Source organism: Galeopterus variegatus, unplaced genomic scaffold (genome assembly GCF_000696425.1).
Source record: "Galeopterus variegatus unplaced genomic scaffold, G_variegatus-3.0.2 Scaffold7929, whole genome shotgun sequence".
Classification (NCBI taxonomy): Eukaryota; Metazoa; Chordata; class Mammalia; order Dermoptera; family Cynocephalidae; genus Galeopterus; species Galeopterus variegatus.
The window spans coordinates 26,857-54,279 of NW_007734040.1; the positions used below are offsets into that span (position 1 = coordinate 26,857).

Below are 27,423 nucleotides of genomic sequence, written 5' to 3' on the forward strand. Positions count from 1 at the left end.
GATCGCAACCCTCAGTGTTGCCCCCGTACCGGACCGGGGACCGGCAACGGGATTGCAACCCTCGGTGTTGCCCCCGCGCCTCGCTCAGCCAGTGAGCGGGAACCAGTCCGTATGTGGGATCCGAACCCTTGGGCGGGAGCGCCACTGCGCTTCCCAAGCGACGCACTATCCAGTGTGCCACCGGGCCGGCCCTAGAACATGTTTTCTGTGTGGTATTATTCTATATAAATTTGTGTTGTGATTCTAATACTTTTATAAACCTCCAGCGGAACTCAAGTGGTTTCAAAATCCACCTTAACTAACGTGACTCCAAATCTCTGTATATTTTCAGCCCAGCCAACAAATGTGCCAATAAATAAATATTTATTGGCTTTGCATTTGGGTCAGTTAAAAGAGGCAAAAGGAATTGGGGAAGCTGGGGTTCCGATGGGCGTAGTAAGACCCAGAGCTAGGAATATACATGGAAATCCTCGCAAAGATAGAACAGAGTAAAGGAGCTCCAGAAATAAAAACTCATGGAACTGAACATAAATCCAAAGGGACAAAGAGGCACTGAAGACTGTAACATCACAGTGTAGTTTTCCAGATTTAGAATTTTGCCATTAAAGACTTTAAAAATGTTGTATTTTTGCAACTATGGATGTAAGTATTGAAATTGCCATTTTTCGGTTGGCGAACAATTTGCTCCTTTTTGTCTAGGAGGAATTTGTCAAGGATCACAGTTTCCTCGGGTCTGGATTATACCTCCCTTATACAGGATGGAATTGCCCTCTCCCATTAGAGGTGGCTTTACCTTTCAACTTGGAATGCTGACTGATATGACAGTTTTGGGCTATGCCCAAAGCTTGGGAGTACAGAGAGTTTGTTTAAAGTACTTAAAAAATACACACGCACACATGCACAATATTTCAGCTGGAGTATAATATAAATTTAATTTGTAAGAAATTTCTGTAAGTAGCTAGTACAGCATAGAGCCTATATCTTTCTTTTCAACAATCTAACAGAGTAGGCATAGAATTTAAATGCTCCCAAAAGAAATAATAATTAACAAAACCCTTAAAATAACTCTTTAAAATTTAAGGTGCCCACATGGCCTTCAGCAAAGGTAGCATTTTGATTTTTTGACAAGTGCCCAAAATGGTATTACTGATTAAAGGAAACTCTTCTGAGGTTAGACACGTGGCAGACAAGTTGCAGAGCTGACAATATGTGGTTGATATTTAGGGGCCTGTTTTGAATCTTTGTACAGGTGGAAGACTGCACTTCTACACTGGTACTTTAATATTTTTTCCTCGAATAAACTTTTTATGAAATTTGTAATTAAAGCAACATTTGGAGCAGAAATTTGGGGCTGAAAATTTTAAAGGATACCTGTGATCAAATGGTCACATTCACATTAAAATAAGTTTTGTGATGATGCATCAGATTTTAAGTAGGAATGCATTCTGATGGACCCACCAGAGTACGTTCTGTGCAAAATGAGCCACTCTGTATCCTTCCCAGCTGAACTAATTGAATTGTCTGAGTTCTTTCATGCCAGGAACAAATACTTATTGAGGATGTCTGCATGCCAGATATTCTCCCAGGTGCTGGGGATAAAGCAGGAAACAAAACAAGCAAGATCTCTGCCCTCACAGAGCTTATTGTCTAGAGAGGAGGGTCACCCAATGAGCCAACCAAACAAAGTGCTATAAAAGTGCTGCTAGTGATAAGTAATCCATGGAAAATAAAGTAGGATGGGATGATGGAGCAGAGTCAGAGAATGCCTCTTCTCTAGAGATAAAATCGAGGTGAGATCTGTGATGCTGAACATGTAATATCAGGGTGAGGAGTATTACAGAAGGTGGGAACAACCTCTGCATGTTCAAGGAACAGAAATAGAATCAATGTGACTGGAGTGGAATGAGCAAGGGGTAGTACAGCAAGATAAATGGACAAGAGTGAGGCCATGTTGGGCCCTGGATGTTAAATAACAGGGTGGCATCTCCTGTTGGTAATGTAAGACATTGAAAGATTTGAAACAGGAAGGTGTCATGAGTTTGATTTTGTTTTAAAAAAGACCCTGTGCTGTGTAAATTGAAATCTCAGAGATGCAAGAGTGGAAGCAGATGCAAGACTGTTGTCACAGTCCAAAGGAGAGATGATACTGTCTTAGACGAAGGTGGCAGTAGTAGGGATGCCAAGAAATGGTTGTATTCAGGTAGAGTTGACTTGCTGCTGTATTGGGCAGAGTGGTCAGGGAAAAAAAAGAATCAAGGGCAATTCCTGGATGTTGGCCTGAATAACTGGGTGGATTGTGGCACTGTTACTGAGATGGAAAAGACTACAAAGGAGGGGGAGGGGAGCTCTGTTTGGGACATGTTAAATTTGAGATGATTATTACATTAGCTGAGAAACAATTAAGTAGGCAGTTTATATATCAAATTGGAAGCTTCAAGGCCACGGGATTGGATAAGATAGCCTGGGAATGATTAAAGAAAGAGAGATAGCGGTCCAAGAAATGAGTCCTGGCACTCTCCAACATTTAGTGGTTGGAAAGAGGAGAAAGATCCAGCAAAGGAGTCTGAGAAGGAGCAACAAGTTTGAGAGGAAGAAACTCAAAAAAAATGTGTGGCTCAGAAGCAAAGAGAAGACAGTGGATCATGACCAAAAGCTGCTAAGAGAACAGTCATTTAAGGACAAAGATGTGACCATTGGATTTAGCAATGCAAAAATCACTGGTGTCCTTGACAAGAGTGGTCTCAACGGAATGGTAGGGATAAACGTCTGACTGGAGTGAAGTAGGGAAACAGAGGCAGCACATATAAATTACTCTTTGAAGAAGTGCTGTGAAGGGATTCAGAGGCAAGAGGTTGTAGCCAAAAGATGTTGGGCCACAGTTAGGTTTTTTGAAGATGGGAAATACCAGAGCAGGTGTGTGCTGATGGTAATGATCCAGGAGAGAAGGAGAAATTAGCGATGCAGGAGAGAAAGTGTATAATTGGAGGGTCAAAGCCCTGGGGGGAATAGGCTCCAAAGAGAGTGGGGAGGATTGGCTTCCTTAAAGAAAGCACATTTTATTTAAGTCACAGGAGCTAAAGCAGCACATATAGGCACAGATGAAGGTGTATAGACGGGTTTATTGTGGAAAGGTGAATGACTTCTTTCATTTTCTCCATAAAAAATGAGGCAGGATCATCAGCTGAAGAGAAATGAGGGTGGGATGGTGTCAGGTAGGAGGTTTAAGAAGAAAAGGTATGTAACAGCCATTTTGGACAGTGGGGAATTACACACTAGGTTTCAAATATATTATTCATTTAATTGCAGAAAGGCATCTGTTAAATTCAGCGGTCTTTAAGAAAAGAGATGTTAAAGGTGTTTTTTTGATGATGATTAAGCAAAAGTACTGCTTAGGTTGCTCCAAGTCCATGATAAAAATGTTATCAACAGAGAAAAAATTGCTTTACCTCTTCTCTGCTATGGTCGGTGGTCATTCATCCAATCCAGATATTTGTTTTGCTATAGGTTAAAAAGAGGGTGATTTTAGATTCAGTCATTTTTGTGTATGTGTGATGCACAGTTTGAAGAAATATTAAAATCTAGGAGGTTATGCCAATATTGTAAGACTTGATCGATAGATAAATCGTCTATATTGATTCAAAGGATGACGAGAGATGCTGTGAAAAGCCCTAAGTTGTCAATAAGCATTTGTAGGGAGATGAAAGTGAAGAAGTAGAGGAATCATTAATTCCCACATCCAGCCTGCCAATCATGAGATAGCATAGCAGGCCCTATAAAATGCAAGTAATGTTGCACACACAATCTTCACATCAACCCTGCCTGGAAGATATCATTCCCATTTTACAAACTGGAGTTAGGAGAATTAAAGAAATTACTTGCCCAAGATTCCATAGTGCCTAAGAGGCAGAGTGGGGTTGGAACCTAATGCTTACAATTTTAAAGCCAATACTTTCTAAGATGCTGGACTCATTCATTCATTTGACAGATACTTGTTGGGTATCTGCCATGCAGCAGACACTGTGCTGAATATTTCATATGTGTTACCTCATCTCCTTTTTACAAACACTGAGGTAGGGGTAGACATTTTCACTCTTTCACAGACCAGGAAATTGAGGTTTAAAGAATGGAATAAATTTGATCACCTAGTCAACGGCAGACTCAGAATATGAACAATGTCTAACTTTTTATAAAGATATTAAAATTTACTTTTTGAAGTAATACAAAGCCAATTTAACATAAATTAATTAAAACAATTGGATTGGCAAGGGTTGAGGCTCACCACTCAGCATGACATCTAGATGTCAGGACTAAAAACACCTGTTTTTTTTATTTCGGGTGACTGAGCAGATGTCCTAAAGTACAAACTGGATCTGAGCTACAGACACCACTGAAATAATTTGCCCAGATAGCAATAGATATTTTGTTTTTCTCTAAATCTTTGCACTAGTGTTAATTTTTATGTGCCAGGTTCTCTTCTGATACTGACCTTGACAACTGAGTCTTGGGCCTCTCACTGAGATCTAGAGTGATCCTTTTTTTAAATTATAATTTTCTCTATAAAGGATTGAACTTAATAAAAGTATAAGTAATTTCATCTGAGTTCCATTTGAGGCCTTGTCTTCGCAAACATTGCCAGCTTGTTTTGGCTTTCTGTTAAGTCTTTTATCAAACCACAAGCTGGGTTTTGGCCAGACACGAAGAGGTTTCAACCTATCTCCAATCTGTTGGTATGAAATAACAGGAAAAGCCTCTTTCCAAAAATAATTTGAGTGAAAAGTTTAAAACTGTGGAGCTCTTAAAAAGATTCTTGTGGATTTAGATGCAAACTCTGCCTCAGCCTGCCTTCTCCTGGCCTGCCATGATCTGCTACTTCTTATTGTGAGTGATCCAGTAAGGGGTAAAGTATTCGTTGCTTTGGAAACCCCTATTTGGTGGTCCTAAAGCACCCTGAGGGCACGTTGTCTAGAAGAGGTGACACCTGAGTTGTGTTTTTGGGGGGTGAGGTGGAATTAGGTGAAATTTCAGCAGGATGAAGTCCTGGAAACACTAAACAGCATGGAGTATTGAAAGAACCACTGGGGAGGTGATTCGGTATTGCCAGAGTGTAGGGTGAGAAGAAGCTAGAGAAATTGGCAGGGGCCAGATCGTGCTGGATCTTGTAGGGCATTATGGGTAAGATGGGATAAGGGACAAGGAAGACTCAAGGATGAAGCCCAGGTTTTAGGCTTTAGCTCATGGGCAGATGACTGGGTCCAAGTAATAAACCAAAAGAACCGCTGGGAAAATGGGTAAGATTTGGTCATTCACTGGTTTCACATTTGTCAATGATCCCTGCATTGTAAATATGCTGAAAACCAGAGGTTTCCTTTGACAAAGAGCCCTGCTTGGGACCAGGAAGAGCTACCATCTTTGGAGCCATGCAGGTAGCTGACTTGAATCAATGAGGGCCCAGGAAAATAGTGTCCTCTGCTGAAGACACATCCCCAGCATGAGTTGAGGCCCAGATGGTAGCTTAGAGCAAAGGTTCTAAATTCGTAGCTTGCTGATCAAGTCTCTTACAAGTTGGGGCTGGCTCTCATGTGTTTTAAAATTTGATTTTAGTGCTTTTGTTCAGGGTACACACATACACTTCTGCTGTCCACAGCCCTTGCTCCTGGCTATTCTTTGACACCTGCCCACTTCACACTTTACCTACTCTGCCCACTCCCTGGGGCGTTTGTGTTTTCAAACCCTGACTTGGAATGAAAAATGAAGGAGAGATCTTGCCAGAACCTTATTACCTATGACTCCGAGACAAGCCCAGGCAATGTAATATTCAAGGCTGGCACTTGGGAGGTGGCAGGTGGAAGCAGTTTACAGAGCAGCCAGATTGGGGAAGAAAATTCTTTGTAGCCAGATGGGTAGGCGTCTTTCCTTTCTCAGGACAGCAAAGGCCAAGGTGAGATGTACCACAGCACTCTGGGAAAGTGCTTTTGGGCTGTCAGCCTTGCCCTGAGTTCCCATTTTATGTCGAGATGCTTTAAATAAGAGACAATAAAGAGAAAGTAGATATACGCATGTTGTAAAAGCTGCTATAATTGAATTTTTCCAACACTAGGATTTCAGCAGGCTCTTTTATGAGAATTAAAATAGTTGAACACTTAAAATGTGGTGTAGAGTTTGTTTTCTTTTTGTCGTTTTGCTTTTTCAAGGGCAAATTCCTGAATGCTGGGTGGGGTTGCTGACTCTCCCTGGTGATGAAGTATATACGAGGGTATTTCAAAAAGTTTGTGGAAAAGTAGAATGAAAAGGTAATATGAATCTTTCCATGAACTTTTTGAAATACTCTTTTATTTTGTCTCCTCAGATCCAGGCTGCTGCCGGAGACGCTGACCTTAGGCATGAGGATGCTAATGCAGGGGGGATTAGCTACAACACAGTGGGACAGAGGCCATCTGCTTGCAAAAGCAGCTTCTAAGAAAACACACCTATGGCCGTATCCCCTCCTCCCACTCCCCACAGGACACGTGCTTTGACATGTGCCTTGATGGTGTTGACCAAGAGAGCTATACCTTTGCCTTTTCTTCAGTGCCCTTGATTACTCTGTTTAGAATTCTGGATACAAGGTCTGTTCTAGTTGAGTCAATAAAATAAACTTCTTGAGGATTCTAATTGTGGGTGTTATGACTTCCAAGAATCTTTGTTTTCCTTCTTCAGCTCCAGTTGTGTATCATAGTAGCTTTATGTTGTCTCCCTATTTTAGCGGGAAGAGTGGCACCCAATCCTTAGGGACAGTTGAAGGAGCAATAATAGTAGCTCGTGTGTTGCTGCCTCGATGCCACCTCCACCCCTTCGGGTAATGCTCTTGGACATGTGTGTCGTTCACAGCTTCAGGGCCCACGGGCATGCATGTGCGAGCTTGTGTACGTGCACAGACCCACAGACACTACTATGCCACACACTGAGCACGAGTCTGTGCACTCCTATGTGGGTCAAGATCTACACACTGTTAGGGTGGAACTGTACAGTCTTAACATGAATCTTTCAGGTTAGGCTAAAACAAATGAACAAACAAACAAACCTGCCTGGCCTGTGATTATCAGAGCCATTGTTTTAATGCCAGGACTGATCCCTCTACCTCTTTTGACTTATGTTTGGAAGTGGTTGTTAAGGCTTAAAGGACAGATTTTCCCACGCACATGTTTCTGAATGGCCTATTCCCGGTCAAGTTCACATTCTTGACTTGCCACCATGTTTCCATCCCAACCGGTCTGGGTGCCCAGGGATGGACCAGGAGAGCCTGAGCTGGCAGAATGGAACTTCTTGGGTGTGGGTCTGTCATAGCTTTTCCTTGGCACTGAGAAACATAATGAGGCCCTAAAGCCATAGTGTTTCTTAGAGAGTTGAATAGTTAGATAAATGTCATTGACAATCACTTTAGACTAGAGTTTAATGAGAGACAAACATTAGACATTCTAAAAATGCTATGGAATTTGTATGAAGCATAGGATTTGTTTAATCTTGGCAATGGCTGATTTCTTAATGTGTAGCTCAGAAAGCTTTATTCCTCACTTGGGTTCTAGATCATTCACAGACTCTCATTATTATTACCACTATGTGTTATGCTGCTTATAGCTCCAAGGCTGGAACTCCCATCCTTGAGCTTTGTCACTTTGGGGCTCACCAAACTGCTTACTTAACACCTGTTTGGGCTAATGCCCCAGGCCCAACGGGTCACCTGAAATAGTGCATCTGCTAGGAGCTCCCTCTCTGCCCTCTCACTCCCCAACCAACACCCCAGCATTACTGAGAACATAAGAAATGCCAGCCTCGACCGGCTAACTAGGACTTCATGACCATGTTATCCACAAATAAGTTCAATTAACAGTGAGGTTAATATGCAAGATAACATTGCCCATGTGTATTAGTTTGCTAGGATGGCGGCAACAAAGTTGCTAGGATGGCGACAACAAAGTACTACAGACCAGAGGGCATAAATAACAGAAATGTATTGTCTCACAGTTCTGGAGGCCAGAAGTCTCAGATCAAAGTGCAGGCAGAGTTGGCGCCTTCTGAGGGCTGGGAGGGACAATCTGTTCCCTGGGCCTCCTCTAGCTGCTAGCGGTTTGCTGGCAAGTGCCTTGTAGTGGCTTGTAGATATTCTCCCTGATCTCTGCCTTCATCTTCACATGGCCTTCTCCCTGTGTGCATGTTTCTGTGTCCACAGTTCCCCTTCTTATAAGGACACCAGTCATATTATATTAGGGCCCACCGTAATGACCTCATTTTAACTTGATTACCTCTGTAAAGACTATCTCCAAATAAGGTCACACTCTGAGTTCCTGGGGAGTTTGGACTTTAACATATGAATTTGGGGTGGGGGACACAATTCAACCCATAACACTGTGCTATGGCAAATGTACTCATCTGGTTGTCCTTGGGCTAACTTTTGGTTCCTTGGAGATGGCAGCACATTTTCCTTTCCAGTTCAGGGCATTGCCCCCAGGCTTTCCAGAACTCTGGGCTGTCTTCTGTCTTTTGGCTACCTTTGCCTGGGTGACCCTGCTGTATGCATGTCTTGCAAGAAGAAAGAGGGAACCTTCCCATTCCTTTCTTTGTGGGACACCATCTTTTTCCTTCTCATTTCATCGTTTTCTACTTTTCTGTAACTTGGCTATATGAGGTGAACTTCCTGCCTCCCCAGGAAGCTCCCTTTCCAAATACCTTGTAGTCACCCCCTTCCCTGCTGTAGTGGTGCCTCTTCGGTTAGGCTTTGTTCTTTTCAATAGCCGAGTCCAGTTTTGGACATCAGCTCCTTGATAATGCACAGCCTAAGGACAATGGTATTGTTAATAATGTTTGCATTGCTGGGAGGAAGAGAGGAGGATATTTTAAAAGAGGAATGCGACAAACCTACTGCTAGTTTTAGCCACACTGATCAAATTGACTGGTTGCTTTAGGTATGTTTCCCAAAATATGTAGCAAGAAATTTCTGCCCTTACAAAATCACTTCCATCCCCTGAGCCCCAATAAGTTATAAAGACTAAGAAATTATGTAAATAGTGTAGATAGTATTTCCTGATGGAGTTATGTGATACATTAATTTAAGGCTCTGACAAGTCTAGCTAAATAGAAACCCATTTAACTTTTTTTCCAGAATTTCATTATGAAAAATTTCAAAGAATTCTATAGTTGACACTCATATACGTACCAACTAAATTCTACAGTTGTTTTGGCTGTATTTGCTTCATTCCATTGTATTCATCTATCCATCCTCTCTATTTATCAATCCCTATTATTTTTTGATGAATATCAAAGTAAGTTACAGACATCATGACATTTCACCCCTAATTATCTTAGCACACCTATCCTTAACCAGCTTTGTTTAAATCAGAATTTCCTTGTCCTACATGAACACACAACTTCTGTATTTATTTTATTCACACCTTTTGATGCTACCCAAATTTCAAGCTCCACAGGGCAGAATTTGGACTAGATGCTTTGGGGGTCATGAAGATACCACCTATGTAATGAAATCTCAGCTTATGTGAAATTACCATCCTGTCTCATTTAGATTAATTACAGACTGGAAAGGGCCTAATCTAATCACTTCATTTTATAAATGAGGAAAGTGAGTCCCAGAAAGGTGAGGACTCTTACCTGAGGTTACACAGCCAAGCAGTGGACTATTTAAGGCATAGAATTTTTCTACAGAAGAGCAACATTCTGCTTCATCCTTGAACCTGGTGGTGTATTCCTTCCACTCTGGTCCTTGCACACCACTGCCTGCCTTGGGTCTTTGTTTTGTAGGCATGTTTCAGGGGCAGGCAAAGCAAAGCTTTTGGGCCAGGCTCCACAGGCTTGCTAGGCTCCCAGAAGCTGGAGGGAGGACAGGCTTTGGCATCACCAAATGACTCCTTTGTAACTTCATTTCTTTCAGTCACTCATTACATCACACCCAGATTTCTTTTCCTTGTCAATGCCCACATTATCTGCTCTCTTTCTAGAATTCCTAATCCATCATCTTATTTTTGGTGGCAGGGGATATTTTAATGGAAAGGTAGTCAAGGTACTGGTCTTAGTTCGTTTTCTGTTGTTTATAGCAGAATACTTGAAACTGGGTAATTTATAAAGAAACAAAATTTATTTCTTACAGTTCTGGAGGCTGGGAAGTCCAGGGTTGAAGGGGTGCATCTGGTGAGGGCCTTCTTGCTGGTGGGGAACTCTGCAGAGTCCTGAGGCAGCATAAGGCATCACATTGTGAAGGGGCTGAGTGTGCTAGCTCAGGTCTTTCTACTTCTTATAAAGCCACCATTCTCACTCCCATTATAACCCATTAATCCATGGACCCATTAATCCATTAATCCATGAATGGATTAATGCATTCATTAGGGCATAGCCATCATGGTCCAATCACCTCTTAAAAGCCCACCTTTCAAATACCACAGTCAGACTTCGCACCCTCCTAATACTGTTACAATGGGGATTAAGTTTCAACCTGAGCTTTGGAGAAGACAAATATTCAAACCATAGCAGTACTCTATAGCAAAACCCTGACCCTCTTCATGCCATTTGTAACACTCATCTCTTTCAGAGAATGGGATCTAGGGAGGGGGTGAGCCAAAGGGGTATGGTAGCTCTTCAGTTCAGGGTGATTCAAAAAATAGAATTAAAAGATAATATTAATCTTTCCATGAACTTTTTGAAGTACCCTCATATATTCTGCCTTAAAGATGTTTGTGATTCTAAAAATTGTGTTGATAATCCATAAGAGGGCTGTCATAGAAGTGAGATATTTCATCTTCAGATCACCCTCAAGGAAACTATCATGGCATCATATGATTATCTTCTATACTTAAGAAACAATTTTCTTAAAAGAGTATGTGTGTATTTATTCCTACATATTTTATCTAACTCCCAAAAGGATTTGAAACAGGTGAATTAAAAGTTTAGTTTTATTGAACAGTTTTTAAAATGAATAATATACTACACAAACTTGAGAAAGACAAAGCTGTAATTTCTGGGTTTGCTTCCTTTATTCATGGGAGACCATGTTGAGGTAAAGTGAAAACAAATTTTGTCTACCACGATTACAATACACAAAAGATATTCAGCTCCTTTCAAACAACAAAGGGTAAAGACAAAAGCTTGGATATGAAACAAGACTCATTGTGATTGCTGACATTTTAGAAAAATGCAATTGTTTGCGTATAAAGCATGATGAAGAAATGCTTTTTATGGTTTTAGACATACTCTGAAAGGACTTGGAAGGCAATCTCTTTCTAGTATCTCGAAACGGCTGCATCTGGAGAAAGGTTTCTATGGCAACTTATGAAAGCTTGATTTTTTTTTTTTTATCCATTTCAAGAGCATAAATCATCCCACTGCCTGAGGCTTCAGTAAAGGTCTCTTTTATTTTACAAGCTATTGCCATTTGTTTTTGTGTTATATATTTTGATCATCTTAGAGAGAAAAAGCAGAGCAAAGGTTATCATACTTCCAAGAAGGCTTGGAGTCTATCTTTTTCATTTTGGGGATCAAGATGTGAATAATGTAATTCTAGACTTTGCTTCTCAGTGTTCAAAATGATGGTACACATTGATGTGTTTGGTTTATGTCGTGTGTTGTTCGGATTTTTCCAAAAATTGTGATCGGTGCATTCTCAGGGAAGAGGAGTCAGTCTGAACTTGAGGAGAAACTGATCAAAGCACCTCTTAATGTGTATTCAGTGGAGCCACACCCTAGGGAGCTCTGTGTTGCCCCAAATGCCTTCAGATCCTCCTCTAACGATATGGTCCCAGGGCTTTGGGCACTGACAGGCTCCAGGTGATTATTATCAATATATTCTTTCCAAGAAAGTTAATAAAGAAAAGTTTTCTGATTTTAAAACTTTGCATACTTTGAGAATTTTGTTTTAACATCATAGGCCTTTGTATGTTATAGGAAGTAATGTGGCTAATGAAAAACACATAGGACACAGAAACAGAATTGGGCTTCAGATCTAGCTCTGCCATTGGTACATCACTAGCTGTATAACTGTGAGCAAGCCCTTGAAATCTCTGAGACTCCGTTTCCTAATCTCGCAAATGGCAACACCGATACCAGCCTCACAAGGTTCTTGCTAAGGATTGAATGTGAGTTTTGGGAACTTTGCAATGCTGTACAAAGGTGAGGTTGTTATTATTATTGGTTGGCTGCCTTTCCCTTTGAATAAGTCAAAGGTATATGTTACCATTTCTGGTATTACCAGAGGAAATCAGTTTCAGTGCGTCTAAATGTTTTAATATCTTATACTCTATTAAAAATACTATGCTTGTATAGACACCACTGCAACCATTTATTTATTAAGTAATTAAATGTCATCTCTGTTGAAAGGTATTAAATAAATCCATTGAACAAACATTGCAGTGCCAGCTGTGTCCTAGCACTGAGAAGAGAAAGAATAGATAATTAAATTCTTATCATTCAGGAAATAAGTTTTCTGAGCTTCAAGGCCACAGCATAAGCTGTTCAGACAGTGCCCTGTTGACAAGGGTGCCTGGCTGATGCAGTGAAAGAGACATGCAGTCCAGCCCCATGCTGCCAGCCAAGCCATTTGTATCTGTGGGCTGCAGTGTCCTGAAGGCAGGATGCCTTTGGGAAATTTACTTGCCCGGAATGTGCACCTTCGTGTAATTTACACAAAAGCATAAATGTGATAGAAAGTGGCCTGATGTTTGTATGGTCCATGATGTTAAAGGCAAGGTTTTCAGTGTTTCCCTGTTAAGTAAAACGAAGGCTGCTGACATGATTGTTATCTGGAGTCAGATTGCCTGGACTGTGAATACTGGCTCTGCCACTTGCTGGCTGTGTGACCTTGGGCACATTATTTGGCCTCTCTGTGCTTTGCTTTCTACATCTGCCTACCTCATAGAGCTGTTGGGAGGATAAGTTCTTATTTGTAAAGCACTTAGAATAGAAGCCGGCACAGAGTTGGTGCTCAAAATGTTAGCTGTTTTCAGTGATGGCTTTACCTGCTCGGTCTGCTCCTGACTCTGTTGAAAAGTTCAACAATTAACATCTGAATTCTATCTACAGATACCACTTTCCTTTAATGAACTTTATTTCAAATTAGGGTTATTTTTCTTCTTATCCCAGACCTTTTTTGTGTGTATTTGTGTTAAATAGCTAACAAGCATTCTCTTTAGAGATGTCAAAGAATTCCAGTTCTTTGATCAGAAGGTCACTAGGTTGTTTCTAGAATTTCCTCATAAAACCATTGCTTTGTCAGAAGTGACAGAGGTGATGAGGGCTGCTTGCATATTCTTGGCTTTTATTTGTCCTGAGGGAATCTCTGTATTGTTTACCACGGTTACAAGGTTAGAGATGCTTTGAGATACAGTGAATTTCATTGTCAATTTTGCTTAACATGATTTTCTCTCTCTTTTTTATTTTTGGTAACTTTAAACTGCGAGAAAGTCCTTATGTGGTATCGAAATACTGATGTTTCCTAATGTTTTCAAGACAAATAACTTTGCATTTAAAAATGTTTAAAAAGCTTCATTAGATATCAAAAGTTGATATGAAAGGCATGAAACAGGTTGACAAAGCAAAGAATGAGGCAGATGATTTTGATCTTATCCTTGCTCCGTATCCTAACTTCTCTGCTGCTCTTTAGACACTGTGAAGAGGCCCCTTCTGTGTTACCTCACTGTGCAATTTTCAGTCTTTAACAGCATCTAACTCTCTGGTCATTTTCCAGGGCACAAAACTGCTGAGCATATAATGCTAATAATGCTGATTTCTAGGTCTTTAAAATAATTTGGGTGTGTAATCATAATGGAGATAGTCATCACTTTGATGAAACCTTTTCTAAGTAAACTACTCAGGGTAAGACATGCATTATTTTGATAATTTCATGGCATTAGGCATCACTCTACCATTATTTGTGTGTGCCATGCTGTGATTTTTCTTCCAAGGGCCTGTCAGGGGCACATAGGGGCTGCTTCTGAAAATGCCAAATGATCATTTGTTTGTGAAATATTAATTGATACTGTATGTTAAATTCAAATTTCGTTAGCTTTTTAAAAGTACAAAGTGACTATAAGCTTGCTCCTAAATTGTTTGCAAAATGAAGTATCTATTTAAGAGAAAAACTGATATTTTAAGATTCTTGTAGCTAGACACAGAGCAGAATGTCTTAAGACACTACATCAATCTGTGTACATGTAGAGTTATTGTTCTTTTCATTTTTCCTTGTTGGTCCCAGGGGGGTGGCTAAGAATTCAGGTTTTGGGTTGAACTCTGACCCTGCCACTTACTAATTGTGTAACCTACAGCAGATCACTGAACATCTCCAAGCTGCTATTTTTAATTTAAAATGAGGATAATACCTCTTAGCATTGTGGCGACGATCAGCTGAGCTTTGTGTGTAAAGCCCTTCACCGAGACCAAAGTAAATGCTCCGTGCTTTATGATGGTGGCTGTTATTATTGTGGGTATTTCTATTTTTAAAAAACTATTACTGCATTATGTCAGGAGACTACTGCGCAAGTGTTTAAACAGTGCAAATTACGTTGTTTAGTGTTTTTAGGGCAAATGTATTTCTGCAACTTTATGATTTTTCTTTTTGTAGTAGTATTACACTTGAAAATTCCTAGACTTCCCAGAGAATGTACCATCTCTCATATGTTTTTTCTTAGGGCAAAATGTGTTAAAAGTTCCAAACAACCAATATGGAAAGGAACTCTTGAGAAACTGCCCTCTCGTGAGCTGGGTAGAGTTAATCATTTGCTTAGTCTTTGAGCAGTCAAATCATGAGTTCTTATATCAGTCATCACTGAGGGATCCCTTGAGAGATATCTCTTCTTGACAGTCTTAATCCCCTCCTGACCAGACTCCAACTTTTCAGTTTCTCAGCTACCCTAAAATTCCCTCCTCCTAAATTGCAGTGACTTCCAATATTTGGGCAAATTATTTTTCTAATCAATTTTTGTTAGTTAATGCCCAACAAGCATTTTGGCTATCTCCCCCCACCTCCATGAACATTAGTGAGGTAAATTGTGAGGTATTTCCAACAACATACTTTCATGTTGCTCTGTTGAAAGATATTTTTGTAATTTTCTGTTTATAATTTTTTAAGGCACATGAGCGTAGAGAACCCTACTCAATGGTTTGATAAGCCCCTGGTTTGTTTTAATAACTGTTTATGTTTAGCAGCAGATATTATTGGATAACTGCACTTACTAAAAGACAGTACTTTTTGTGGAATATAAAATGCTAGGGTAAAGGAGTGATGTATTTCCTCTGAATCAGCATGCTTGGGCGGTTTATCTGAACTGATAACAGCTGTTACTAAGGCTGTACGTTATTTCATTTGTTGAACTGATGCTTGATAAGACAAATGTCATTGAATTGTTTGCAATTTTGAATTTAAATAGAAGTGTTTTTTGTTTTGTTTTGTTTCTTATGGAGGTAAAATGAAGAAACTGGAGTTGAAAATCCTCCAAGCTCTGTATTTCTGAATCATGTTTGTGCAATGCTTGTGCGCACTGTGTGGGGCTGTGGACTTTGGGACTGTTACTCCACTGCCGCCTGGAAGCCTTGGCCCTGTCCCCTCGGGTCAGGGATGGGAGGATGGATTAACTCAAATAATAAAATGTCAAATCAGCCTTTCTGAAAAATGGGTTTCAGCCTTTAAGATGGCTGATTGTTGGCTTTTCATTATGGTTCTTAATATGGGCTCATATTTTATCTTTTACGGATTCTTACCAAACCACAAGATGCAAGTGGGTCTTCAAAACACATTGATCCAAATAAAGTGAAAAATATGTTTTGAAATGTAATTTCTCCCTGTAGCAAAAGGTAGTGTCATGTGGTGGTTGGGAATACAGACACTGAAGTGAAACTGGCTTTGCCACCTACTCCTTAGGGGACCTTGGACACCTCTTTGTGCTTTGGATTTTTCAGCCATAAAATGGGACTATCGATAGTACCTTATCTCATTGGGTTGTAAAAAATCATTGAATTAATATATTAAAACACTTAGAAACAGTAGCTCAAATGTAGTGAGCATTATATGAGTATTAGCTATTTCTATAGGAATCTTTTTATTTTGCACTAATGGAGTTTAAAGTTCACAGAACCATTAATTTTGAAAGACAAGCTAGAAACTTTTATTTATCTGTAAGACACAACAGCGTCTAGGTGTTTGCTTGATTTTTTTTGGTCAAATAAATCAAATGAGTAAGGTAATGGGGACTGAGTGAATTCAGTCCATCAGAGGAAGAGCAGCAGAACTCTGTTCTCTGAGAAAACCTGCTAAATTCTGTAAGAGTGGTTTTAAAAGATGCAGGATTTTAAGAGCTCTGAGGCCAAAAACTACATCCAGGATGTATTAGCACCAAAACTACATGCGAGTATAGCAACTCTTCACTAAAATGGGTAAATTTTGTTGTATGTAAATTTTCCTCATTAAAACTGTGGGTTTTTTTTTAAAGCTAAATTCATGGTGGTGAAAATGTGACAGGCATTTAATAAGTATTTTCGATTAAATTAATAATTAAATGGGTGCATACATGGAGTCATTTCATTCTTCAGTGATGGATCACGGCAGGGATTTAATATGATTGAGGTCAACTTCTATGTCCTTGGTTTTGAAACTTTATGTCAACTTCCAAAAGTCCAATTTTAACAGTAAATCCCAGGTCTTCGCACCTGCTTTGAGGGCCCCCTGCCCCCCAGTTTACCGATTTTCCATAGTCACCCTGAGAATGAAGTCAGTGGCTAGTCTTGATCCTGTGTCTACTGCAGCTTGTACATTTCTCTCGATTGTGGCTTTGTTTTCATTTATGTTGTCAGGTGTGCAGTTTAGTCCTTAAGATAGACATTTTGATAGAGTGACTGAGGATGTTTTTAAGATTTGAGACATTTACCAAAAATGAAATCCTTTTTGTTCTTTCTGGAAATATCACTTGGTTTCCCAGGCTTGTACTCTGTAAGTCCACCTACCCACATGTAAGTTGAATATAACACTAGGGGCTGCACGGGAACCAACACAGGCTTTTGTCATTGGCTGTTAGTGTGAAGAGCTTGTCTGGAGTCCCTGTGGAGTATTTCATCCTGATGTTGTATTGTACTGTCTCCCAGGTATGGCAGCAGCCAAACTTCTGCATGACTCTGGCCTGGATGTGGTTGTTCTGGAAGCCCGGGACCGCGTGGGAGGCAGGACTTACACGCTTAGGGTAAGACATTAAAGATGGAGTGGAGAAAAGTGGGACTGAAGCTGAGTTTTGGTTTTTTATTTTATTTTTTTAAAACTGAAAGTCTTTAATTTTATTTGACTCTGAGAGGGTGCAAATTACTCTGAAACATTCTTCACATCCTCTCCCTCAGTCTGCCGCCCTTTCAACTCTTTTCTTCTGTCTCTTTTTGTCTTCTCACTTCATGATATTTGGCATCATGGAGTTAGGATTGGGGAGGAGAGAAATGGGCAGGGGTGTGTGCGTGCGTGTGTGAAGCAGGAAGAAAAATATCACAATTCTTTGTACTTTCCACCCCTAACTTTGAGGCTTCTAACACCAACACAGTAATTCTTACTACACAAGCTAAATTATTTTTCTTTGAGTCATTGCCTCATTTATTCATTTATTACATTTTTAATTTATTTTACTTTTAATCGACAAATCATAGTTGTATTACATTTATGGGGTGCAATGTGATGTTTTGATGTATGTGTACAGTGTGGAGTGATTAAATCAAACTGATTAACATATCCATCACCTCACTTACTTGACATTTTTTTGTGGTGATACATTTCAAAATAACTGAGAAAGTAAGTTCTAGTTCTAGATTCATCCATATTGTCCCAATTGACAGTTTTGTGCTTTTTTAAGGCTAAATGGTATTCCATTGTGTATACATACCATATTTTTCTTAATGCATTCATCTGTTGATGGGCACTTAGGTTGATTCCATATCTTGGCTGTTGTGAGTAATGCTGCAATGAACATGGGAGTGCAGATGTCCCTTCAACATATTGACTTCAATTTCTTCAGATGTATTCCCAGAAGTGAGATTGCTGGATCATATGATAGTTCTATTTCTAGTTTTTGGAAGAACCTCCATACCTTTTCCATAATGGCTGTGCTAATTTACATTCCCAGCAACAGTATCCAAGGGTTCCTTTTTCTCCACATCTTCGCCAATACCTATCTCTCATCTTTTTGATAAATGCCATTCTAACAGGTGTGAAGTGATATCTTATTGTGATTTTAATTTGCATTTCTCTAATGACTAGTCATGCTGAGCATATTTTCATGAACCTATTAGCCATTTGTATGTCTTCTTCTGAGAAGTGTCTGTTCAGGTTTTTTGTCCATTTTTTAATCAGTTTATTTGTTTTCTTGCTGTTGAATTGTTTGAGTTTCTTATGTATTTTGGATATTAACCCCTTATCAGATGTATGGTTTGAAAATATTTTTTCCCATTGTGTAGGTTGTCTCTTCCTTTTGTTGATTGTTTCCTTTGCTATGTATAGTTTTTTAGTTTGATGCAATCTCATTTGTTTATTTTTTGTTTTTGGAGTCATATCCAAAAAATTCTTGCACGGACCAATGTCATTTAGCTTTTTCCCTATGTTTTCTCCTACTAGTTTTACAGTTTCAGGTCCTATGTTTAAGTTTTTAATCCATTTTGAGTTGATTTTTGTTGATGTCATAAGATAAGGGTCTAATTTCATCCTTCTGCATGTGGATAACCAGTTTTCCCAGCATCATTTATTGAATACACTCTTCTTTGCCCATTGCGTGTTCTTGGCATCTTTGTCAAAAATCAATTGACCATAAACGTGGGCTTATTTCTGGGCTTTCTATCCTGTTTCATTAGTTGATGAATTGGTTTTTATGCCAGTACCATGCTGTTTTGATTACAATTGCTTTATATTATATTTTGAAGTCAGATAGTATGATGCCTCCAACTTTGTTCTTTTTGCTCAAGACTGTTTTGGCTATTTGGGGTCCTTTGTGGTTCCATATGAATTTATGAATGACATACGTCTAGGATATTATCTTTCATCCTCCAATCAAAAACTACTTGCCTTTCTTCTGTGTTAATAGCACTTATCTGTTCTGCACCTGGACAATTATTACATGTTGTCTTATATGTTGTGTCTCCTCCAGCTCTTGAAATCTTCATATTCCCACAAAATATGGCACATAAGAGTGCCTTTTACATAAAAGAGATTGATTTAGTATGATGAGGTGCTGAATTTTAAAAAACACCCTTCTTTCATTTATTTTAGAAAATTCATTGGGCAACTACTATAGGTGCTTGGAATATATCAGTGAATAAGACAAAGATCCCTGCCCTTGTGAAAACTGTGTTCTTTTGAGGTGTGTTGAGTGAGGAGCTAGTAAATAAACAAGCAAACAAATAAAAACAGAAAAGGAGGACCATTTCTGGTATTTCTGACTAATACGAGGGTACTTCAAAAAGTTCATGGAAAAATAGAATTGAAAGATAATGTGGATCTTTCCATGAACTTTTTTGAAGTACCCTCATAGTACCTGGTTCTGCGTGGGCATATTCAGAGATAGGGAGGTTCTTGTTCATAGGCTGCCCCTTAGTCATTGGAAATGAAGCCAATTCAAAACCATATAGAAAAAAAATACAATTATACATAAAAGCAATTTCAAAGATCCAAAATATGACCGAATATTCCCTGGATTAACAAACCACACAAGAAGGAATAATTTCCTTTCTTGCTTTTCCTCTAGTATCAGATCTCTCAAAATCAGCCTGAGGTACTGAGTAAAGAGATTCATCAGCAATTCATAGCTTACAAATTCAAGGCACTAAAATCCAAACCTGTTGTGATATATTGGGAATAATAGGGTTCTCTTGCCTATTCAATCAATTTTGCTTTAAATTAAAAATTGATTTAATAACTATTAAGCCATGTGAATGAAGTAGAGTTGAGAACAGAATTCAGTTTCCATGGATACACTTCAAGATGTATTTATTACCTGTGAAATCTCAATTTGCTTATTTCAGGACTGTCTTTTTTTTATTTTAGGAATATTTTCATAAATATACATTTTTATTTTATTTTTCCATGGGAAAACAGAACCAAAACGTTAAATATGTGGACCTTGGAGGATCTTATGTTGGGCCAACCCAGAATCGTATCTTACGATTAGCCAAGGAGCTGGGATTGGAGACTTACAAAGTGAATGAAGTTGAGCGTTTGATCCACCATGTAAAGGTGAGTCTGAGCCAGACTTTGAAGGATTCGAAGGCTTCTCTATGGGTATTTCCCTATATGAGTTCCAGATGGTTCTCTCTGAGAATCTTCTGCATCTCTGGATGATGCATATGTGTTTTGTATAAATACATTTGTATTTCAGCTACTCTGAAAATTTATTCACTATTTTCAAAGGGGAATTAGGTGGGAATCTAAACTTATTTAGGAAGGTTATTGATGAAGTGGTATTGTTCATTTGGTAAAATGTTTAACAGTCAATAGAGCAAAAAGATTTGTGATTTATTTATTAAATGTTTCTATTTAAATACCTTGGACTCTTTCATGTTATACAAAAACCTTTGTACAGCTTTACAAACGCTTCCCTAAACCTCACGTTATGAAGACTATTTGGCATATGTCTAATGGAATATTTTGAAATTTTCTCATTGAGTCCTATATATCAGCTGAAGTTAATCTTCTTTGGAGATTGACATAAACGTGGCTCAAGTCCCAAATCCATCTTTTTTAGGGAAGCTCCATTGATTTCCCCAAGATTTCTGTGGATTTACTGGATCTCTCATTCCCATGATCATTTGTGGCTCATGGTTCCACAACGCCTGTGCTAGTTCACACCCCATGCCAACCTGGGTTCAAACTCACCTCTTTCCCTTGATTTTCCTCAGACCACCCCAAGCATTTGTGAGCAGCAGACATGACTGAAGTTTTGAGCAATGGAGGGCTTTTAAATTACAGAAACACCAACAGCTTAGAACTGAATAGTGGACATTTTAATAACCCCTTAGACCAAAGCACGCCTGAGGATTTCTCACTGGCCACGTTTCTCTGTGGGTTCCCCCTCCCACCATGTTGCTGTTCTTCAGACTCTCTTCATAGCTCCCTGATCCTCTGTTTTCCCAGAATCTGCATCTTGGTCCAAAAAGTCATTGATGTTCTTTGACAAGCAAAGAGTCATCTACTCTGAGCCTCACCCCAGAGTCCCACAGAAGAACTGGCAGAGCTTTTGAATTTCAGTCTTTCCTCTCTCTTTCTCATTCTCCCCCATAGGTGGAAGTGAGCAGTATAGCGACATATTCTTCACTGGTAGAAATCATCCCCTTAGAAGACAAAAGAAGCTAGCAACAGTCAGTTTTGATTTATATAACAATTTTGACACTCTTATACTATATGTGAGTGATATTATCAGGGACAAATAACAGAGCATACATTATGAATCATTTAATTAACAGAAACTAAGCATCTACGTAATTTGGCATAATATGGGTAAAAGGTTTCATTAATTTATAAGTAAATGTTTTGGTTGATCCTCAAATTTTGTTTTATCAGTCTTTTTACCTGGTTTCCATATGCGTGTAGCAGAAAAAGAGATGTATGAATTAGAAATGAAAACGTAGCGTGGTGATAGCGTGATTTGTTGAACGTTAATCAGCAGTTCTTAGTACATATCGTTTGTTGGGTTCTTTGCTTTTTAAAATGTAGGTCATGTTGACTGAGTTCTTATGTCTTCCTTATTTTACCTGTAAGACTTGCAGAGATTGACTTCTCAGAATGCTAGTATCTCTGGCCGACCCTGTGGTGCACTCAGGAGAGTGCGGTGCTGCGAGCGCAGCGACGCTCCTGCCGCGGGTTCGGATCCTATATAGGACTGGCTGGTGCACTCACTGGCTGAGCACGGTGCGGGCGACACCAAGCCAAGGGTTGCGATCCCCTTACCGGTCACGAAAAAGACAAAAAAAAAAAAAAAAAAAAAGAATGCTAGTATCTCTTAGATTTCTCCAGACAAAGGAGGTGACTAGAAATTATATTCATTTGTCTCTCTTTCTGTGTGCAGGGACTCTTGTCAGTTCAGAGCTATGTCCAGGATGCTTTGTTCTTTCTATAATCTTACAGCTGACATTAAGTCCCTTGTTTGAGAGAGATTGCTCACAGTCATTAACTGTGGAGATCACTGTATTTTCTTGGTTTGTGGATTTTCATATTCCTGTATTGCTATTTTCTGACCTCTGCTGGAGGAAATGAGAAGTATCAGATCAGTGCATTTAAAGATATTATATGCGTAGGCATATACGTATGCGCTTTATATATTAAATTACTCTCTAATTCTTGCTAGTGAGACAAAGTGAAACACTAATAATGCTACGAAACAAAAAGTTTTTGTAATCTTGACAAATGTGCCAATTTGATCTCCTCATGGTCATAGCCAGTGAAGAGCTACATGATAATAGTGATAAAGACCTGCTAGCTATGTAGTCCTCCCCAGAGTAAATACTTGTTTTCCACCGTTGCCACTTGCATGTCTTTGGCCACATGTCATTTTTCCCATTTTTAACCTGTAAAAAGCATCACGAATGGCCATGTCCATTCTGGAATTATTGACAAAAACTCTGAGATTCTATCTCCTACTACATGCCAGAGAATGTAGTTCAGAAATTTCTCTTCTCTGTCATGAAAGGCAGTGCTTTGAGCATTTGAACATCGCCCTCTATTACTTATTTGAATAATTACTGTTCCCAAGTGCAAACTACAGTTCATGTAAATTGTGTATTAGTGCCTTGTTTCTTCAGCAGATCTGCATGTATTTCTTAATCTGAATCCTGAGCGTATCAAGCGTGCTACTTGCCATGTAGTCAGATCCTGCTGTTTAAATCAGCCTGTTGAAGGGATCTGCTTTTAAAATTTCTTACAGGTTTGTTAATGGAAGATTACATGCGGCCTTAATAACATGAGGCTAAGGAACTTGGATATGCTGGTTGATATTGCAACTGATTAAACGGAACTACCCAGAAAAGGGGAAGGGTAAAGCAGCTTACAATTTGCCAGCTACCAAAATGAAAAGGTGTCTTTCCTCAAGAGAGGACTCCTACTATCCCCAGTTCTCTGGTAGTTGTAAAAGAAGTGGTTTGCTGATCGATGGGGAGTGTTCCTGCTAGCCCCGTAACAGGCGTCCAGAAACCCCTGGTGTGCTATGACGTACTTGCCCCTATATTGTCTGGATTCTATCTGTCAGAAATGTTTATATTTACCAAGTGGCATTCATTTTTAGTGCTACTGTAGATCTGTTTTATGATGTTAAAATGTGGTTTTCCAAAGATGACTTTGTGAATAAAGATGTGATACAACTACATTGGGATTTAATTATCACTATGAGAAGTCATTGCTTTTGCTCAAATCTATATAATTTAGAAGGTATTTTCTCACTTCTAACATCAGTGATGCAGCCGGTAGTACTTAACAATTATTGTTAAGCATCCACTGAGGTTTCTGATCTGTTTTATAAATAGTCATGCTAACTTCCACTGGTGTAGTTTAGAAAGCAGCTGTTTAGATGCCTTGGAAGTGACTTGCAAAAACTGTTCCCTTTTAAGGAAAATCTCAGAATTAAAAAGAAAAAGATAAAAACAAAAACTTAAAGAATTCTGTTATATTTTGACTTATGCCTCTTCCTCTTTCATTGTATGTGTGTGTGTTTACATGCACGTGTGTGTGCTTGTTTTGTTGTTGTTTGTTTTTTGTTCTTTTTGGTTCTTACTTTGAAGAAATTGGAGAAAATTTTGAGGTTTGGTACAATTTAGGCTATCAGCAAATAAAATTTCTCTACCTCCGAAGCTTTCATCAGTCTGAAATTTGAAATGAAAGTATAGTCAGAGTACCCATGAAATTGCTTAAGGACTGAAGATTGCACTGTTAAGGGTCTGGTCAATGTAAAGATGTAATGTGATTTAAAATTAGCCCAACTTCGGACTGATAATCACTTCCAAACTTCAGCTATCTGGAGAAACTGAGCAAAAAAGACGCTATGGTCTTAGCCTACTTCCCAGTAGGCAGAAGCCAAGCTCATTGTCAAAGTCCCTTTTGCAATGTATTCTTTGTGCGTGTGTGTGTGTGTGTGTGTGTGTGTTTTGTGTTGTGTCTTGTATTATATCGTGCTTTGTGTTCAGCTTCAATGCTGAAGAGGCATGTGAATGAGGGGCCGGTGCTCAAATGTATTGCCTGCTTGTTGCTACTATAACTGCTATTGCTCAAACAGCCTCATAGAGGAGGGAGCATTTGGCACAAGCCCTCAGTCTTGTGGACAGCTTTGAAATCCAGTTGGAAATATGGTACATGAAAAGCATATAAAGGCAGAAAGGGGAAACTGTAGATATCCATTTACAGTACTATCTCAGTGAATCTCTGTCTAAACTGCCCTCGGTATTGGGGAACAACAACAGAATCAGAGTAGAAATATAGAGAAATCAAATATTCAAATGATGATGTGTTGAGCAAGTGGAAATCATCCTGTTGGGTAGGACCTCGGTGTCTCCTGGAGGTCTACAGGCCAGATGTGTCCAGTCTTCTCCAGATCCTTAATTTCCCCTTCCCCACACCCCTACCCCCAATCCTGTTAATCCAGGGAAGTCTGGATCAAAGTCCAGAATACACTTGTTTCTCTCATGATGACAGAAGCCTCCAGGAACAGGTTAGACAAACTCTTGTATTTCACCCAGGAACAGCTGCCCATTTCACATGAACTTCACACATGCCACATCGATCTTACCGGCTCCATGACTCTGCCCTGTCTGAGGTTGGCTTAGTGAACCTTCTCTTCTGCTTCCAACCACACTCCATTTCATTTCTTATTTGTTGGAAACAAATATGTCTTATCATCATGGAAGATTTTTTCAAAGAAAAAATGTGGAGAATAGTCATTTCCCCTTCAGCAAGTGAAACCCATTTGTCTAGTGATCATTCTGAAGCTTATGTTGAGTTATTCTGGAAACCAAACTGCTCATTTGTGTTCTAGAGAATATAGGCAGATCTTTGGCATGTAATAATTTCCTGAAAATTATGCCTTCGATGGCTGGATTTGGAACCACATTTTGGGATGAATTTATTCTAGGCTTCTAAGGTTTCCATTTGGAACTAAGAACATGATAAAATTAGTAAACATATTCTCTATGCACAAACACACACATCTGGATAAACTTAATGGTGACTAGAGTTGTGGGAAACACAGAGTTAGTTTTAAATTATACTGGGGGTGGAGGGTAGAGAATGTATAGAATTCATTTATGATGGTGAAATTTATGAAGGGAAACAGGGCTGTAACTTAAATCTTGTGCAAAATTTTACAGCTTCCATACCGTGTGGTCATGGGGCATGGCCAAATAGTCAAAAGGAGATACAATGACAGGGAGCCCAGTTCACCAAAGGATGGTGACTAATGAGGGAGCCATGTAACAGGTTAAAGGGCCTTAGCAGTCTGCGATACCGAGGGATTGACAGGAAGGACAAGATGGCCTAAAATGCGTTAGCCAGCCTGCCTTGCCACACCCTCAGCAGCAGCAGCCTGCGGAAAGGCTTGGGCATAGATTTCCTGTCTCTGTCACATGGCTCGGGCCTTTCCCTTGCTCTCTGCTGCCATCAGAATGTAATAACAATGGTAACATTGCGCCGATATGGACATCGAGAGCTTAACAGCGTTTTCAGTCCCAAATAACTGTAAGTTACTTAGTTATGAACTGGAAGCTTTACCTCCATTTAATAGGTGAGGACATAGAGATTAAAGAGGTCAATTGCAAATGACAGGAAGCAGTGAGGTCAGAGCATGAGTTGATGCCAAGAACACACCGTAAAAAGCTCACTGTCTGCTGGATGGGTAGTGGGGGTGTGGCGGGGGTGGGGGAAGGGGGCTTTCAGTCATTTCCTTCTGAGCCCCAGCACTGAGCTGGCCCGACTTCCTTCCTGCCAAACTTGCACTCTCACATATTGGAAAAATCAAGTTCAAGCTCCTCCATTCCTTAAAACTTTCCACTGTTGACTATAGTTATTCCAATGGTTCCTTCCCAAGCCCTGTATCCTCCACACTTTCCTGATGACACTTTGTAAAAACCCATTTGGAAGTAGGATGAATGGTTTTCTGTTACTTGTACTTTAAGATTTTATTTATATACACACACATATATACACAGACACACTTATACACACATACCCATACATATATATGGCATATTTAGTTTATATTTAATATTCTTGGATTCCTATTTTATATTTTTCATATAGAGAAAGTTTTGAGGTCTTCTTTTTCACTTGTTAACGTTTCATAAATAGTTTCCGGTATCATTAAAAGTTCTTTGTAAATGCCATTTTAAATAGATGCATAATGTTTTGTCATAAAAATACTTTGTAATATAGTGAATATTTAGCCAATTAGTTACTATTAGTTAAGCACCTACACTGTATTCAAATCACCCACATTTTTGAGCATCTAATATATGCAAGGTACTGGGCTAAATAATTGAATCCGAGATAATTTGGGGTACATATGGTGTGGAATTTGTGGGATCAAAGATTCTCCTCTCGATATGAAGTGAATTAAAAAAAAAATAGGAAAAATGACTAAATAGAATAAAGCAAAAAATCCCAAGAGATTCCGATGCCATAATCAAACCTGAAAAAGAAAATATCCTTAGATCATAAAATTTGAAAACTGATGGCAAGCAAAACGTAATGTTCCTAATCCTGGCTATTCAATCTCCAGAGCTACACCATTGCCGAAAGCAAACTGTTATGAATGAAAGCCATCAGTCACTAACACTCTTTCCAACAGTTTCTTTTAGAGTTTTAAGGTTGGTAAGTACTTGGTCTGCCTTCCAAATTATCCAGGCAACAGTTTTGCCATTGACTTGCCACTTTCTCTGCTTTTCAATCCCGTGACACCTGTTTTCTGGCTACCTGTAACCTGTCCACTAAGCCCATGAAACATGATCAAAAGTTTTGTCAGAGCAGCACAGCGCTTCAAAGTATCACCAGGTGATGACTTGAAATAAAGAATTCAGGAATGAATCAGTGTTGGTGAAATTGGTATTAAGCACTAGATACATTTAAATAAAGATTTAAATATACAGAATTAGAGGAAATCCAATTGTAGCACAGAATGTAAAATATTATAGAAACCTTTATATGGTAAAAAAAATTTTTTTTTAATGTTTTAAACAACTTTATTGAAATATAATTTATACATCAAAAAAAAAAACTTTCCTTAAAATTTGCACATATTAATTATACAATTCAATAGTTTTTAGTAAGTAATTCACTAGTAAATTTTAGTAAATTTAGAGCCATCACCATTTTAGAATAATCTTATTTTAGTTTTTTTCTCCTTACCCCCAATCCTATTTTAGAACATTTCTGTCACCCCATAACTTTTTTTCCTGGTTCCACAA

The 27,423-nt window shown here is 39.1% G+C and overlaps 1 protein-coding gene across 1 annotated transcript in view; it reads left to right on the forward strand.

Moving 5' to 3' along the window:
- The window catches only part of LOC103607997 (amine oxidase [flavin-containing] B-like), a gene marked incomplete at its 3' end in the record, with an annotated part of 90,995 nt that overhangs the window by 19,845 nt on the left and 43,727 nt on the right, over positions 1-27,423 (forward strand). Inside the window, exons 2-3 of the mRNA XM_008592441.1 lie at positions 17,107-17,201; positions 20,084-20,221. Coding sequence (XP_008590663.1) covers positions 17,107-17,201; positions 20,084-20,221 — 233 coding nt within the window. The remainder of the gene's footprint in view (positions 1-17,106; positions 17,202-20,083; positions 20,222-27,423) is intronic.